Source organism: Sinocyclocheilus rhinocerous, unplaced genomic scaffold (assembly GCF_001515625.1).
Source record: "Sinocyclocheilus rhinocerous isolate Xijiao unplaced genomic scaffold, SAMN03320098_v1.1 scaffold1393, whole genome shotgun sequence".
In the NCBI taxonomy this organism is placed as follows: domain Eukaryota; kingdom Metazoa; phylum Chordata; class Actinopteri; order Cypriniformes; family Cyprinidae; genus Sinocyclocheilus; species Sinocyclocheilus rhinocerous.
In genome coordinates this window covers 502,484-520,796 of record NW_015625613.1, presented here as the reverse complement: position 1 = coordinate 520,796, position 18,313 = coordinate 502,484, and the positions used below count along the sequence as shown (strand labels likewise).

The window sequence follows — 18,313 nt, the reverse complement described above, 5'->3', positions numbered from 1 at the left end:
TGAAGCAAATTTCCATTTTCTTTTTTGTTTTTTTCATTACAAATTGCATCATCAGCATAACAGTCTGATTAACAATGAATGAATTTCTTAAGCATTTCCCCTTTTCAAAAGCATGCACTCAAGCTGCCACAAACTCCACAAGTATGTGCAAAAACTGATATATTACAGTCGTAAAACCCAACAGCTGTGTCACACTGTGCTTTTAGCATCAAAAACAATGGAATAGTGCACAAGCTCAGCATAGTGCGGCCCAGCCGTGCCTGGAATCACCTTCTTCTCTGGGCAGCGAGAATCCTGCATTAGAGCCGCTAGAGACTCACGCTCTGTCCTGTTTTTCTTTTGGAGAAAAATAAATAAAAAATGAGCCATTGATATTTATTGGACAAAATGTTGAAATGATTATATAACACTTTGTCTACCTTTTGTGACGAGTGACTTCTCCCACTTTTACTAGAAAGAAATAACAATAGGAAATTTACATGTCAAGTTTATTATTATTTTTTAAAAATGAAAGCCACAGATACGTTTGCAATTTAAATTGACATCATTCTCCGCTGCTGAGACATGAACATGAATCTGTTTATGTCGCGTGAAAGCACAAATGTGGTAGATGCGGTCTTGTTCTGTGCCAGCCACCATGTATCCTGTTTATGAACACGATGCATGTCATTGGTCTAGGTAAGCTACCTTGCTTCCTGTTTGCCTCCACCGATCTCACCTGTATGGTAATATCCAAAAAGAAAACAGCAGAATCTAACAACCTAAGTTTGTTAGAAAGCGAGTCTACTCACCAGAGGACAACCAAAACGATAATCAAGATGAGGGTGATTGCAGCAGCTGATGAGAAGCAAATAATGATGAATATCACTGTGGAAAACAAACATTCATTACAAACCAATTCACCACACTTCTATATTCTACCAGTACTGATATGTGGAAAACTCACTGTGTTGAGTCTCTTCACTAGTTACATCCACCCGAATGAAAACATTAGCCGTGTGGTGGTGGTGCGTGACGTGGCATATGTACAATCCCGCATCCAGTTCAGACACAGGCTCTGTAAAAACTAACGCCATGCCCTCTGTGTCAGCTGCTGACCCGTCCTCCCTGGGATGAGAACAATTCAGAGGCATGTCTTAAATAACAACTTTCAAAAGTCTCTTTTTCTCTAGAAACTGCTAGATGGAAGATTTAGAAGAGTTTCGATCAATATGTCTGAAATTAGTACAAACAAAACTACATTACAATGGATAGTTCACACAAAAATGAAAACTGTCATAATTTACTCATGACCTTCCTTTCTTTCTGTCTTTCTTTCTTTCTTGGAACACGTTAACATTGCTCTTATCAATACAATGAAACTGAATGTTGGCACATACTCTCAAGCTCTGAACACAAAAAGTTACTTATTTTTTTGTATTTTTGTTGTGGTTTTGCCATTTTTATTAGTGTTTAAATATTTCTATTTAGCTTTATTTTATTTTTAGTATTACTATTTACTAGTTTTAGTAATTTTAGTATTTCAAAAACGTATTTAATTTTATTTATTTCATTAGCTGCAATTATCATTTCTAATTTTCAAGTTTAAATGTTTTATGTAATATATTTTATTTATTTTAATATCATAATATATTTTTATTCGAGCTTTATTTCAATTACCATAAACGATTTGTTTATGCTTAGTTTTAGTTAACAATAACTACACTATTGGAGCTTGACAGCATCTGTCACCATTCACGTTCAATGTATGGAAAAGAGCAGCATGAACATTCTTCTGAATATCTCCTTTTGTGTTCCACGGAAGAAACAAAGTCATAAAGGTTTGAGACAAGATGAGGATGAGTAAATGATATATGGAATATTCATTTTGGGTATGTGTTCTTATAGAATGACAGATTTAAGGGATCTACTGGACTATTTACTGGGTTAAGCAGCATAATTATAGCTATTACAGTTTTTGTTATTATTTTAAATATTTTCATATTTTCTGTTTTCACTTTTAGTAGTTTTGTTGTGCTTTTGTCTTTTTTATTAGTATTTAATATGTCTATATTTTTTAAAAATTAGTTTTAGTTAATTTAGCTTTAGTTATTTTAGTACTTCAAGTTAAACTAAACAAAAATGAGAAATGTTGCCGCATTTATTGTCAAGCAAAAAGAATCCAGAACTTCACAGCCTGATGCAGTAAAAAAATTAATGTGAAAACTTTAGCTAGCCCTTGTCTTTTCTATTTATCCCTTTGGGTGTCTGAAATGAAAGAAAAATCAGTGTGCTGCATTTAGGCTTTGAGAGTGCTGTGGAACTGTATAACAGGCCGTGATACGGTCACAACGTTTTTCTGTAACTTTGAATTCTTGTGTATGTCGTGCCATATTTAAGCATGCATGATTCAACATACCTGTAACATGTTGTCTTGTACGACGGAACATTGCCGTGGGCTCTGAGAAGTATCTTCTGATTCGAGAGGTTTTCTTGCAGTGCTAAACGATGCTCATTCTGGCCATGACTTCTACGATCAAGTGTGGTTTTGTTTAAAACCTCAATAGATGAGATAGCTAAGTGAAAGAAAAAGCAGATTACGTTTACTGAATGAATAACTAGAAATCATGCCAGTCAATATTTTAGGGTTGAGAAAAGCTTACAGTATTTTGGAACATGTATTGTCTGTCTTTCATCCTTGCCGAGCTTGTTCTGGATCAGACATATCAAATCTTTTCCCTCATACTGACTGAGTTGAAATTCATGAGTTAAACTGACTTCTACTTTAATTCCATCATATCTGGATTCAGTAGTCACCAGTATTACAGTGTCTTCATCGGGAAAGACCCAGGAGATATTGGGTTTCACCCCATCGCCGCTGTACTCACACACAGCACGACAAATAAGAGTGTAACTCTCTTCACCCAGAAACGCACGGCTTACAGACGGCCCTAAAAGCAAAGAGATTTTCATTACTTGATGTGTCGATTTTGTAGTGGTCATTTTAGGGTTAAATTTAATTTATATTGAATGCAGATTATTTCTTTAAATTCAAGCGATAAGAAGCATAGCAGTTTCACAGTGATAATTAGGTCGTTTAAAATGTATAAATGGACTGACATTTAGCTTCCGTTCATTCATTTCTAAGTCTGGCTCAAGCGTCAAACTACTTTTGGGGTTAATGTAATAGTAAAACTTACCTAAGGATGGGAGGACGATGCTCTTGTTCTCTGGTTTCTCTAACCCTCGATGCTCAACCACACAGGTCACGGTGCATCCGGCATGTGAGTAAATAGGAATACGTGCCACACTCTGAGCGACAACCATATGACTCTGCTGAAGCTCAGGTTGAGTCATTACAAGTTCACTAGAGCTAATATCAATGCCATGGCACTCTACAGCCCAGGTGATGGCCGCTGCTGGGGTCTGGCTCTGCACTGAACACACCAGTGATGTGTAAGCAATGCCACTGTCCCATTCAACACTAGACTGCAGGGTAATATTCGGTGGTGCTACAACCAAAAAACATAAACTACATGTCAGAATGTTTGATTGATAGCGGTGTTTTAAAACCTGTGAGCTGCCTATGTCAACAGCATCCATCTATCCATCCATCCATCCATTCATCCAAACACCAATCTATTGATCCATCTATACTTTATCCTTTTATCCATCAACCATTCATCCATTGTTCTATCCATCCATCCATCCATGCACCCACCTATCTATTCATCAGCTTATCCATCCATCCATCTATTGTTCATTCATGCATCTATTTATCCATTCAACCATCCATTGTTCTATGCTTTCATCCATCGTTCTATCCACATATGCATCCATCTATTTGTTGTTCATCTATGCATCTATTTATCCACCTATCCATCCATCCATCCATCCAGCCATGCATCCATCGTTCTGTCATCATCATCGTACTATCCATCCATGCATCCATCCATCCATCCATCCATCCATTGTTTTGTTATCATCATCATTGTACTATGCATGCATCCATCCATTTGTCAACCTATCCATCCATCTAATATTTTAACCATCCATCCATCCATTGTTCTATTATCATCATCATTGTACTATGCATCCATTCATCCATCCATCCATTTGATAACCTATCCATCCATCTATTGTTTCATCCATCCATCCATCCGTCCATTGTTCTATTACTATCATTGCACTATCCATTCATGCATGCATGCATCCATCCATCCATAGTTCTATTACCGTATCATCATTATACTATCCATCCATGCATGCATGCCTTCATCCATCCGTCCATCCATCCATCCATTGTTCTATTATTATCATTGTACTGTCCATCAATGCATGCATGCATCCATCCAACCATCCATCCATCAATGCATCCATCCATTGTTCTATTGTCATCATTGTACTATCCATCCATCCATCCATTGTTCTATTATTATCATTGTACTGTCCATCCATCCATGCATGCATCCATCCATCCATCCATCGTTCTATTATCATCATTGTACTATTTATCCATCCATGCATTCATCCATCCATCCATTGTTTTATCATCATCATTGTACTATCCATCTATCCATGCATGCATCCATCCATCCATCATTCTATTATCATCATTGTACTATTTATCCATCCATGCATTCATCCATCCATCCATTGTTTTATCATCATCATTGTACTATCCATCTATCCATGCATGCATCCATCCATCCATCATTCTATTATCATCATTGTACTATTTATCCATCCATGCATTCATCCATCCATCCATTGTTTTATCATCATCATTGTACTATCCATCCATCCATCCATCTATCCAACAATGTCTTACCACACAAAGGAAGAAAAATCTGCCGCCTTTCTTCTTCCATGAAGTCAGGATGGTCGACTATGCATTTAATTATATATTTGTGGGCCATGCAGCTAGGCACAGTCAACACACTTCTGACAGAATAAGATCCATTATAGTGTGTGTCTTCAGACTGAATTGTACTATTAATCTCTTTTGGAAGAACCCAGGATACATTTGCAGCAGGTACAGCATTGGAGGCCAAACACTCAATGTGAAAGTAGTCTGAATTCTTTACTAAATTCACACTGATATTTGGGGGATATGTCACTGAAAGTGAAATTAAATCAAGCTTATACTCTAGTTGACAATCTTTGGTTATAGAGTGTAGAATATCAGTACAGTGTGATGATATTATGAAAGCAAATATAGTACCTGGCAGTAGGACTTTTGGATTTACTTCAATTGTAAACTGCAGGGAAACTTGATGTCTACGGTAAGAGGCCTGGCAGAGATATTGTCCAGCAAGGTGCAGCTCAACAGGTCCTCTGACAAAGAGATTGTTGCCAACCACATCCACATCCTCAGGTAGTGGTTGGCCTTCCCTTGATCAAGTGATACAAAAGTGCAAAGCAAGCTTTTTACAACTTGTTTCAGTGTGTTTATTCTGTCGTCAACACACCAGAATACAATATTAAAATTTTTAATTGTAGATGAAATTGACAGTATCGTGTTGTATCAGTGCTCATTTAAAATTTTCATTTTATGCTCATATTCAAGGCCTTCAGGGATGATATTATAAACATCTTACCTGGAACATTTCACTTTATAACTTGGTACATTGCTCAAAACATCCATCCTGATTGTAATGTCCGTGTCCCCCTCCACAAGTGCCAATGAAGTCTGGTTCTCACTGTTAATGGCATAATCAAGGTTCTTCAGCTGAAGTGAGGAAAGATCTAGATGGAAAAAAGTTTTACAAATTAGAAAGGGCTTTAAATATTCTACATATGTGCATCTATTCAGTTTAAATAGTGCTGGTACTCACAGTAAATTGGCAAAGTGATTGTCCTTGTGTTTATGAATGGGAGAAATGCATAGCTAAATACACAAGATATATTTTCTCCTTCATAAGGATCTGATGGGAACTGATATGAACTGATAACTGAATCTGGTTTGGAGACATTTCTCTGTAAAGGTGGCGTGTTTTTGAATTCAGGCAGTATCCATGTGATATTTGGATGTGGCCTCCCTCCTGTTGCTGTACAGATGACCTCTTGAAAGTCTTCTCCTCCTTCTTGGACCAGGACGGTCTTCATGCTTATAACAGGAGAAACTGTTAAAAAGAAGAAAAGTGCCAATAAGAACAGGGGAAGTTCATGACAAAGAGACTGTTCTGTTTAGAAAACTGAGAAGAGTATCTGTGAGTTTAATCTTAAGGTTAAACAAGCATACATTTGAGTTTAGAGGAGTTTAAACAGCTGTTCTGTCTGTTTACCAAGCTGTTGGAAATGCTAACTATAGCTCCAAGCAAGGTATTTCTCAGTGAATGAAAGACGCTTGGTTTAGATGTCATGATTCAAGAAATTCACTAAATAGTTGCGCCAATTGCAGTATTCTGAGTGCAAATACCTATTCACTAACCACTTGCAAAATGGTTTAGCATTTAACACTTAAGAATTTAAACACTTAAACATTTAACACTTAAGAACACTTTATGGCCTGGTTTCATAGAGAGGGCTTAGGTTAAACCAGGATTAGGCAATAGGTCAATTAGGACATTTAAGTAGTTTTTTATAAACGTGCCTTAGAAAAAAACATTACTGGTGTGCATCTTGAGACAAAACAAAGGCATTGACATATTTTAAGATCAGTCAGTGCAAGTTTCTTTCAGTTGAAACATCTTAGATTTACATTTTAGTCTGGGATTAGGCTTAAGCCTTGTCTGTGAAACCGGGGGTAAATGTCAATAATGCCTTTACTGATTGTCTTATAAACAAAAATTACAAGTCAAATGTCAGTCTTGCTCTATTACTGTACATTTTCTATCAACCATGGGTTAGGTAGCTGAACAAATGATGGAGAACAGACTTATAACTGTTATAACTATAACAGACTTCAGCATTTTAAAAATGCTGTATGGTTCCAAAAATCATGCTAGATTGAAGTAGACTGCTGCATCTTTCAATAACATAAGCTCCTAACAGGTTTGCAAGATCAAGAACTGCACTGTGCAAATTATGTTCAGAACTAAATTTTTCGATTTGCGAAACTGTTTTTGTGAATCAGGCCTGAAAACAAGCAAATAAACTGCTAACTGTGAGAACAATCTTGCTGAGTTCACCAGTATTCATAAGTTTTCTTTATCAGCCATTTTTTGTCTGTAATAAGTGGTAAAAAAAAAAAAATACAGAACTACTGAAGTTTACTCTTTGCAATTTTGCTGTTTTTGTATTTTAAAAGGAACGCATCTATACTGTATCTTCACAGTATGCTACGTTTGTGGTCAGACAGCTGCTACAAATGAGACGGTAGCACAGGAAACACTTAGCGCAAAGAGCAGGCAGTAGGAGAATACCAACTTGATTTCTCAGTTCTTTCTTTTAGGTTTCATCCTTAGCTATTGCAAAAGAACAGAAAAGTAGCTTATGTGTCTTGCACTCCTTGGCTTTTCCTAATAACGCTACAGAACAGAACTTACCAAATGTGTCCACCTCTATGTTGGCTCTTTTGGGTTCAGTAAAAGCTGGATGCTCAACCACACAGGTAACAGTGCTCTCATTATTCATAATGAGGGGGAAGCGAAGTACACTGATTGAACTGGTTGTGCCATTGGGATGAACCGGATTAATCATGTTCACAGAGAAGATGTCGTCTTTTGGAAGGGCACCAGAGATCTCCCATCTAATCACAGCCTCAGGCTTGGCACCGGAGGCAGAGCAAGTGACAGCATGGTAGAGGGTCCTATTCACAACTTCCTTTTTCACAGTTATGTCAACATCAGGCCGAGCTTAGAGACAAAACAGAGGTATTGATGAATTTGTCATCATTTATTCATTCTTCATATCATTTCAAACCCATAAGAGTTCCTTTTTTTTCTGGGGGGAAATACATTTTTGCATACTCACCAATAACACTAAGAAACATGGTTTCCTTTGTTTCATCCTCATCAGAGTCAAAGACACATGTGTATTCTCCCTCTTGATCAAAATTTGTCACGTTCACCTTTACAGTAAGGTTTGTAATTGATGCCGGGATGTCAAAGTTTTCTCTTGCGAAAGATTTGGCACTGGATTTGTAGCCTGCCATTTTCTTTGCCTTGTTTGAAGAATCGATACGGTTCCAGGAGGAGAACAATATGCTACTTTGTCCAGTGTACAGACAATGCAAGTAGACATCCTCCCCCAAAATCCCTGTCACTGTTTGGTCAAGATCCAAGTCTCTGGTCTCTGAATCTATAATAAAAAGAGAGGGATGAATATTACTCAAAGATTTAATGACATAGTCCATTACAGTAATCATTACGGCAACAACTAATTTTATTTGTTGTTTACGTCCATTGTGTCCCCTTCTAACCCCACATATATAAAGCACGGTCAGGGGAAGTGTCAGCACTTGGTACTCTTAATAAACTCTGGCAGATTTCTTCATTTGTTACAGGGCGGCCAACAAAAGGATTTCTTGACATGTCCATTTAACACCCCCTAACATTTTGTGAAATTAATCCTGAAGGGCACATATTATGTAACCCAAAGTAAATTAAGAAACCACTTTCTTAAAAGGAGAGTTTAAATAGAAATTCTGTCATTATTTACTCGCCCTCTTGTGGTTCCAAACCTGAAAGACCTTTTTTTTTCCTTGTGGAAGGTAAAAAAGAGATTTTGAAGAATGTCCTGGCTGCTCTTTTCTGTGTAATTAAAGTTAATGGGGACTGGGCCTGTCAAATTCCAAAATAACAAAAATCACCATAATAATAATTAAAAAGTCATACAACTTTTATGGCTGACTACTTTATGGTGCTTCTGCATCCTTTTTGCATGCAGTCCGCTTTCTGCAAAGAGAGGACAGCACAGTATTCAAAATATCTCCATTTGTGTTCCAAGGAAGAAAGAAAGAAAGTGCCATCACATGCAGAGTGCATAGAGTCTGGGATGGAAATTGAGCTGCTTTGCACAAAAGGAAGCAGATGTTTTTGGTTTTTCAGTCATGTGACAAGACTTTCCAACACAGCTCTTTTACACACATGTTGCGTGCTGCTGTAAACCACACACATACCACTGTACGTCATTTAAGTGATTACATGCAAACACAATTCTGTGTTCAAAATCACAGCTGTTGAATGCGTCATTATACTACCCTGATTTGATGATGTTACAAATCTTACAATAATGGCTTGAGCAAGAAAAAAAAATACAAAAAATAAACAAATAAAATAAAAAATAAACAAATAAAAAGCCAGCAATTGCAATAATCATTTTTTTGCCATCTGAAAAAAGCATCTTACATTCTGTTGGTACTGTATGTCTACTGAGCAATTTTCACAAAAGAAAAGAATTGTATCTTTTCTAGGAATCTAATTTCATCAGTACTACCAAATAAATACAAGCCAGAATTGATTGCTTCCATGCCCCAGCATTTATTGGTTTCAGAATGAAAGGTTACGTGGTTAAATGTTTTTCTCAAATAAGGATGTCAGGCGAAGGACAGTGGAAATGCCTAAAGCAGAATTCGTGAAAGAATCTTCATTCATTGCATGCAGCTCTTCTCAATGAGCAACAGATTTAACAGATTTTTTTCATTATTATTATTATCATCATCATCACACTTAAAAGGCTCAAAAAAAGCTCAAAATATCAATAGCAATGATTCAAACAAAGGCTAATAAAAAAATATATTATTATTATGCACAACTGCAAAGCCCGCCAGAAATTCTCTTTTCCTCCCTTTTCTCTGGAAATATCTTAGTGTGAGCAAAGTCACAGACTGAAATGAAATGCACAGATTGGTTGTTCACATTTTTTTTTCAAATGCTATTAATTCACATTATTCCATCTAAAATCTGTCTGTTTTTGTATCTAGCCTACCAGAAAATATGCAGGCTTTTCAAAAGGACCAGAAAACACAACAGCATCATCTGATCAAATTAAGCAAAAAGAATTAAACCTGAGACAATATGAACCTACCTTGCATGTCCCTGCTGTGAGCAAAATTCAGAACCATTGCTAAAATAAAAAATACTGGCAGGCCCATGTTGAAGTCATTAAAGAAGGCAACTGGAGCAAAAAACACTTGAATGTGTGTGCCAGGGTGTGTGTGTGGTTGAATCTGTTAGACTGTGGGGCAGAAGAGGTCATAGTCAGCTGCCAAAGAAGTGTGTGAATGTGTGTGCGCGCTCCTCACCCCAAACCCCAAAATAGTCAATCTTTGAATAACCCACAAACTGCTTGTCTACACTATGCATTTTTAGATAATTACATCAAAAATAAATCTCACGCCCATTTATTATGGTCATAGATATGATATAGCATCTTTTTCCAGTATGTTTCGGTATGACAACCTGTAATGATCCTATGATAATGAGATTATAATAAGATGATGAGTTGTTTGTATTTAAAAAAAAAGATAAAACCACAAATTTAGAAAGATATGCCACAAAAGTTTCCATTTACATGTTGATGACATTTAACTGCCAACCGTTAAACCAAAGTCATAGGATAAGAGAAACTAGATTGGTCCTAAGACTGGTCCTATTAAAATAATTGTGTTTTATATATGAATCGTCAAAATTACATTACATTTCTAGATTAACAGATTAAATATAACGGAAAAAAACATTCTCATTGTGTAGAAGCTGTCAAAACAGCTTTTTAGCCCCTGTCACTTAAAGTATAGCTAACCTCTATTCGCTTACAACTGTCAATTTGTCAGTTATCATTCTTAGTCATACATCCTCTTTCAGTCCTGTTTGACAAATGAGTTGTAGAGAATGGAGGTCTCTGCTTAGGAAACTACACTAAAACTGTTGACTCATTGGGTTATGGGGTACTGAGGTTTCAACAACATTTTTTACTCATTCACTGAACAATGAAAAAGCAGTTTCAGTCCACGGCAAACACTTCACTTGAGGTTTCTCAGTTTCCTACTTCAAATAGTAGGTGGCCGGATCGTTTGCCGTCTGTTCTGTTGAGATGTAGGAGTAACTGTAACTTGCTATGAGTATTACTGTGTGCAAAAACAGTCTCAGATGGGCACAGAAAAACTGACATGTTCAATCGTAGACGCAGACACGTATTCTCACACGTTTACACCACAGAATGACAGTTATCTAGGTAAACAGGAAGACTATGAGCCAGACACCAACTTCAGTGCAGGGTTCCTGTTAGTCACTGTTAAAATCTCCTTTAAAGGCAGTCAGTGCAGCTTATGCAAAACCCTTTGTATTCATCACATATTCACTCTCTGCTGTTTCCATATCAGTTTATGATTACTAAAAAAGAAATGTCATTAGATTGGTCTATAATGATACTGTATCATTGTCACACCTTATAGTTTGGAAGGACTGTAATGCAACTGAATACTGTAGCTATCACTTCTAAAAATCAAAGGCAATTACATTTACAACGATTACTTTTGGGGATAAATTGTTTATCGATACAGAGTCCGCTGACTTGGACTATGCTGTGATTCACTTTGATGAAATGCAAACGAGAAGCTCACAAATATACAGCAAAATCTTTAGCACATAAAAAAGCGTAAAAATGTTACAATAAAAACTGTATGTTCCCTTATCATTTACAGCAATAAACTATATTTACCAAAACATTGCATGTAATTTTACTGTAAAACAATTGTTTTTGGAAGTAAAAATTATGAATTATGGAAGCTTGTTTCTTTCCAACAATTGTGAGTTTGCATCTTGTAATTTTGACTTTTTTCTCAAATTTCTAAGTTTACATCTCGCAATTTTGTTTTAAAATAAAAAAAGGTACTTGTGACTTTTTATGTCACAATTCGGACCTTTTTTCTTAGAATTCTCAGAATTATGTCACAGTTTCAGGTTATGAACATATAATAGCAAGTTTATGTCTCGCAATTTTTACTTTAGTTCTCAGAATTCTGAATTTACATCTCGCAATCCTGTTTTTATTTCCGCCACAGAATAAAAAAAGAAAAAAAGAAATGTAATTGTGACTTTTTATTTCACAGTTTTGACTTTTTTTCTGGTAACTGTGAGTTTACACCTTACAATTTTTTTGGGGAATTGCTGTCTATTACATATACTTGTTTATTAGCCATTGTTAATGGAAAGGCCATGAACTTTAAGCCACAATGTGGCCTTCTAGTTTGCCACCTGTGTTTCATGTTGTCTATTAGTCTGATAATGGTAGTAGAAACGTTAAACGTGTACTTAGAATTTTAAAGGAAACATGATGCTTACATACACTGAACAAAATTATAAACGCAACATATTTGAGAGAAATAGGCCTTTTGTGTACATAGAAAAAGTCTTAGATCTTTGAGTTCAGCTCATGAAAAATGGGGGCAAAAACAAAAGTGTTGCGTTTATAATTTTGTTCAGTGTAGAAACATCTAATACTGATGGCATTGATACCAGATGGCAGATGATTTGATGTCCATGCCACGTTTCTGAGAGAAAGCCAAACTTTCGCCCACCACTCCTGGCAAGCAGTCCACCACTCACTGTCACTGCGAAAAACTAGCAAACTAGGAAGCTTTTCCATGCCAACAAGCACTGATGTCCTAACATTGGGGAGTCCACATTTCCTCCAGCCAAGGGATGATGTCAGCAGAACATCCTTCTCATAGTGAAGCTCAAGGGACATTTTACTAAGCCTACTCCATTCCAGATGGATAAAATCAATCAATCTTACATTACAAAAGTAAAATGGGTTGCACTTTCATGCTAAGTTTGATTATAAAAAACAAATTCATTCATATAAATTGTAAAAAGATGAAAGTCCAGTTCACGGACCGTGATTTCTAGTGAGGACCGTGATTCCCCCCCCTAACCCCCATCCGCGATTGTGCTCTAGCAATATCGCTTAGCCCCTGCCCCTCCGGAGGTCTGTGCATGCCACTGCTGATGAAAGTATTGCATGCTGAGTAAATGAGCTTATGAAGATTGGGAACAGAATGCTATTAATTAAGTGGCAAGTAATTACAATTACATCTCCTTTCATGCATTATGTCTTCAAGCTGACACAACAGAAAATGCACACGCAACCTGTGAGCGAGAGCGTAAAGTGCTGCGTGTAGAGGCACGACATTGGAGGGAATAATCAATAAATTTCTTGAAGCCGAATCGTACATAAATGCTCACTTAAGTGTGCTATATTTCGTGCCCTGGGGAATCTAATTTAAGCATAGTCAGCATTCCACCTGACCGGCCAACCAGATATCATGTATTTTTATGAGGCCATTAAAACTTTATGTTTTTTATTGTTTTCAGCAACAGGTCTGATCATTCCCGAAATGTATCTTTTATGATGAGCACTTAATCAAACTAGTGTAACTTTCTGAGGGACATTTTAGAAGGAAAAGAAATGTTGTAAGGAAACATCAATAAAAACAAGTCATCAGTCATGCACAGAGGCGGACAGTAACTAAGTACATTTACTAACTTTTCAAAAACTTTAATAATAGTAGTAGTAGTAGTAGTAATAATAATAATAAATAATATTTATAATAATAATAATAATATATTAAACAGTATATTAGTAACATTTCAATAATTTTAAATTTAGAAATAATCATAACAAATATTTAGCTGGCAAATAAATATTTATTTGGCAAGATTGTCTGAAAATACATATAAAAAAACAAGGAAATAAAAAAATTAAAACGGAATAGAAACAGTATAAAAATAACATTTCAATAATAATAATAATATAACAAATATCAAATATTTAGCTATGTTAGATGGTTTATATATATATATATATATATGTGTGTGTGTGTGTGTGTGTACTTATATTTCATATAATCTAGGAGTAAAAACCCAAACTGACACATGATGTCTATTAGGGACACTTCCAAAAGTGCATTAAATTAACTTTTGGAGGAATCTACATTTACATTTATTCATTTGGCCGTTGTAACAGTATTAAGTGCACATTAGGTGTAATGAGCAGTGCAGCTAGAATAAAGAAACACATTTATTCTTTCCATCTCATCCCCTCTCAAATTCTGATAAATAAATGCATGAATAAATGCAAACCAACATAAAATCTCCTTAAAGCTGCATTTCCCAGGGGAGCTGTCTCTCTGCTGATCTAATAGGTTCAAAGTGGTATTCATCTAAAATGGTCTGTCACACTTGCTGTTGCAACTGTCTGTTCATTTGCATTATTGATCTGGCTCTAATGACCTTACAGTCAGCCTTTGCTTTCAGCGTCCTTGTGTATGCTTCAATGTTTTAAATGCACTTTATATTAGTTGCACAATTAGGTTTCTGATAGTGTCAAACAGCTAAATGATGACCCTGCACTGATTTTATCACAAAGAAAGAATGAAAGAGTGGACGCTAGATAGAAGTGCTGTCCGCTTCCTGCCAAACTGTTCCAGCCCACATAATCACTGCTCAACCTTTAATGTGATACAACAGTGACAAAAGATTCTATTAACTCTCGGTTTGCTTGTGCTGACTGTAGAAATACATGTGACCAGGAGTATCAGTCAGAAGCACCTTGTCGTTGATGCTTAGCAAGTACTTCTGTACTTTTACTTAAGTAAAAATCTGTCTTTACAACTTTTACTTGTAATGGAGTAATATTTGACCAGCAGTATCTGTACTTTCACTCAAGTAATGGAGTTGAGTACTTTGTCCGCCTCTGGTCATGCAGAGTGCCAAGCACAACCCATGACTGCCATCTAAGGGTAAAAACACCGTGACACAGATGTTCATTGTCTGTTCATTTGCATTATTGATCTGGCTCTAATGACCTTACAGTCAGCCTTTGCTTTCAGCGTCCTTGTGTATGCTTCAATGTTTTAAATGCACTTTATATTAGTTGCACAATTAGGTTTCTGATAGTGTCAAACAGCTAAATGATGACCCTGCACTGATTTTATCACAAATAAATGTTTAGAAAGAGGTGGACACAAGATAGAAGTGCTGTCTGCCAAACTGCTCCAGCCACATAATCACTGCCCAACCTTTAATGTGATACAACAGAGACAAAAGAATCTATTTACTCTCTGTTTGCTTGTGCTGACTGTAGAAATACATGTGGCCAGGAGTATCAGTCAGAAGCCCTTGCCCTTGATGTTTATAAACAACAGCTGTAGTAAATCGTTGCCGATGGCGAGATCAATTGCCCTAATAGGCCGATGTTAATTGCAAGTAATTAGTTGTGCTATTAACGCTTAATGTGAGGTCATTTCAGCTCAAGATATAAACAACCATGCACTTTCGTCCAGAAAATGAACCTGAAACATAAATAGGAAAATTAAAGAAATGGTTAAGAAAAAAATGTATTACATATCAATCAATAACAGTCCACTCTTTATATAGTAGAATTGATGAAATATTAATAAAAATAATTTATAAATGCATATATACAGTGGCAAAAAATAAACAAATAAATAAAATACATTAAATGTTAAATAAAATGTAAATATTCAAAATTAATTAATGAATAAATAGATTGTGTTTGTGTGTATACGTGTGTGTGTGTGTGTGTGTGTGTGTGTATACATTTAACTAATTTTAAAGGTTAAAGTTACAAATAATTACAAAAATACATTTAGCTGCTGCTGATGACTAATAAAGTTTTTTAATTTAATAAATAAAATAAAATGTAATAAATAAAAATAAATGTAATAAACTATTTAATAAAATAAAAATAAACAAACAAGCAAGAAATAATTAAATGTTAAATAAAATGTCAATATTCGTTCTTATACAATAGATACATAATAGAAATTGTATAAAATAACATTTAAATTTTAAATAATTTTGATAAATTTAAAGTTCAAAGATAACCAATATGTAGCTGTTAATGACGAGATTGTCAGTTAAGCAAACAAATAAATAAGAACCATCACTTCAAAGACAAAATGTTTTGATTTTTCTACAGCATTTTTTTTGGTGTTTAAAATCCAAAATATTGTAGCTTTTTTGTCACAAGCAGTAGCTGAAGTTCTCATCAATGGGTAGTAAATCAGTTCATTTATATTGATTTATTTTGTACTACAAACCTTCTGAACGACCTTCCCAGGTCTGCAATTCAGGCAAAAGCCAGCTATAATTCAGTCAAAACATCTCTATACAGCACACCCCCACAAATTTAATTATTAAAAGCAAATGTTATGCATCAGTTGGGGTGATACGCCCAGTAAATATATTTCTCTCCTCAAGGGTGTTCTGACTTAACAAATAAATTGGTTGTTCGTTTAATCATGTGGTTTACCTAAAAGATAAAACCGCAAAGAGAGGCTGAAAAGTACTGATATATGAGTTTTTTTTTTCTTTTGATACTTTGCTGCTCTTTTGTGCTTTAGTGATGGAAATACTGAAAGGCAGACATTTTGTAACTGCAACTTCCCAAAAAAATCATCCAAAACCACCAAAATAAAAACCGGCTACAGTGGAAAATTCATCTTTTCACTTAAATATCAGCAGCTTCTACCAAAAAGCAAGAAACCAAAATGACTCTATAAACTTTTAACAGATAAGAGACATTTAATACCCACACACAGACATCTTACACCAAAGTTACGACTGCCATATCAAATAAGCAGATCTTTGATTTGACCTGTAGCCCAACCAGTATTTGAGTATAGGCTAATCATTAAAACATGTGCGGTTTACCTCCCGGGTAGTTAGTGACTCACTTGTTCATCAGCAGCTGCTTTATGGTGTCCAACAGCTAAACCTACAAGAAACAAGACGCTATTATTCTACATGACATTTCGCTACTAATAGTTTTCAGGGCTAGAATTTTGGGTCAGTAAAAGAGTCCGACTGGAGCCAGACATGAGGCCAGACACTTTTATTGCATTCTGGCATTACAAAAGCAGGGAGAAATGAAATTGCATTGTCACGGCTTCCAGAGCCTTTATCCCCAATGACGGAATGACATAAATGCACGAGCCCTCCAGGTATCGCTGCCAGTGGTGAATTTAATAACGTGACTGGACGCCCGGGCAACACGGGAACTGAGGAGCTGTTAGAAGGCCTTTTGTTACTCAGACACCAGGGGTGCCACTAGCGAGACTGAACTAATTGAAAGCACTATATTACTCTGTGATTTACAGGCAGTGGGGTTACAAATATAACTTTAAGGTCTTGCAGTCTCTTAGGCTATTTAATCACTTGGTTGTTTGAGGGTGGAAATATACTTTACACAAGTAGCCTACATGACACAGATGCAAAGCTCGGACATACCTTGGTACTTAATGGCGCAAAGGAGCTACATTAAGATATCTGTCTGCCATTAAACTGGATGCGTTATTATTCAAGTTGCTATAAACATTGATTTTAACTTACTTTCTCAGCAAGACTCATCAAACTGTTATTCTGTCATGACGGAAATTGAAAGTATGGAAGCCTATTTCCGCCACTGAATAAAAACTTTATAAAGGTAATGACTTTTTGTCTCCCAATTGTGAATTCATATACTTATAAGGTCTATAGAAACTCGCAATTGTGAGAAGTAAAGTCACAATTTTGAGAAAATAAAGTCAGAATTGTGTAATAAACTCGCAACTGCGAGAAACAAAGTCAGTACTAATGCAAGATTTAAACTCATAACTCTTAGAAAACTCTTTTCATTTTTTACTTTTTCCGATTCTTTTTTTCTCACAATTCTGACTTTGTAACACGCAATCGCGGGTTATAAAGTCAGAATTGGAGAATATAAGCTTGCAATTGTAAGAAAATCAAAGAAAGTCAGTCTTTTTATCCTCAGAAGAATTGCACTTTATAACTCGCAATTATAAGAATTGCGAGAAAAAGTCAGAATTGTGAGCTATAAACTTACAACTGCAAGAAAAAGTCAAAATTGCGAGATATAAACTTGTTCTCACCATTGCGAGTTTATATTTCGCAATTCCCAGTTTATATCATGCAATTTTGACTTTATTTCTCAGAATTGCACGTTTACACAACAACTGTGACTTTATATCCTGCGATTCTGACTTATTTTCTCGCAATTACAAGTTTATATGTCACAAAGTCAGAATTGTGAGGAAAAAAGTCAGAATTGTGGGATATAAAGTCGCAATTACCTTATTAAATGTTTTATTCAGTGGCGGTAACGCGCGCTTCTATATGAAAGAGACTAAACTGACCATAAGCGAATATTTACGCTATAGCTCCCCTTGTGGCAGTGTAGTTAATACAACGTGTACAACAAGTACATATTTCCCAAAAAAGGCTTCCGTAGCAAAAACACGTCTGTGTACACACTTGTGGACATGTTTTTTTTTACACAGGACACATTTTTCCGTTCCACTGCACTACTTTAGCAAACTTTTTATTTGTAAACACTCACTAGATGGAAGTATTTGACAATTGTGCTT

The 18,313-nt window shown here is 35.8% G+C and overlaps 1 protein-coding gene across 1 annotated transcript; it reads right to left on the bottom strand.

The window, feature by feature from the left end:
* Positions 1-106: 106 nt before the first annotated feature.
* LOC107758610 (uncharacterized) lies at positions 107-10,092 on the bottom strand. Its single transcript, XM_016576384.1, has 14 exons — positions 9,952-10,092; positions 7,897-8,223; positions 7,470-7,778; positions 5,817-6,104; positions 5,580-5,727; positions 5,204-5,373; positions 4,811-5,098; positions 3,180-3,491; positions 2,643-2,930; positions 2,399-2,555; positions 947-1,107; positions 792-867; positions 420-450; positions 107-336 (listed from the first exon to the last, which is right to left on the bottom strand). The coding sequence occupies exons 1-14, from the start codon at positions 10,016-10,018 to the stop codon at positions 190-192; spliced, it is 2,769 nt and encodes a 922-aa protein (XP_016431870.1). The 5' UTR covers positions 10,019-10,092; the 3' UTR covers positions 107-189.
* Between the last annotated feature and the right edge of the window lie 8,221 nt (positions 10,093-18,313).

What these genes read in the sequence shown, in the direction of transcription:
- LOC107758610 (XM_016576384.1), bottom strand. Translation starts at nt 10,018, where the DNA reads ATGGGCCTGCCAGTATTTTTTATTTTAGCAATGGTTCTGAATTTTGCT. An exon ending in TACAAGACAACATGTTACAG is followed by an intron (nt 1,108 to 2,398) that starts GTATGTTGAATC and finishes TTCTCATCCCAG; the next exon opens with GGAGGACGGGTCAGCAGCTG. An exon ending in TAGTGAAGAGACTCAACACA is followed by an intron (nt 868 to 946) that starts GTGAGTTTTCCA and finishes TGTTTTCCACAG; the next exon opens with TGATATTCATCATTATTTGC.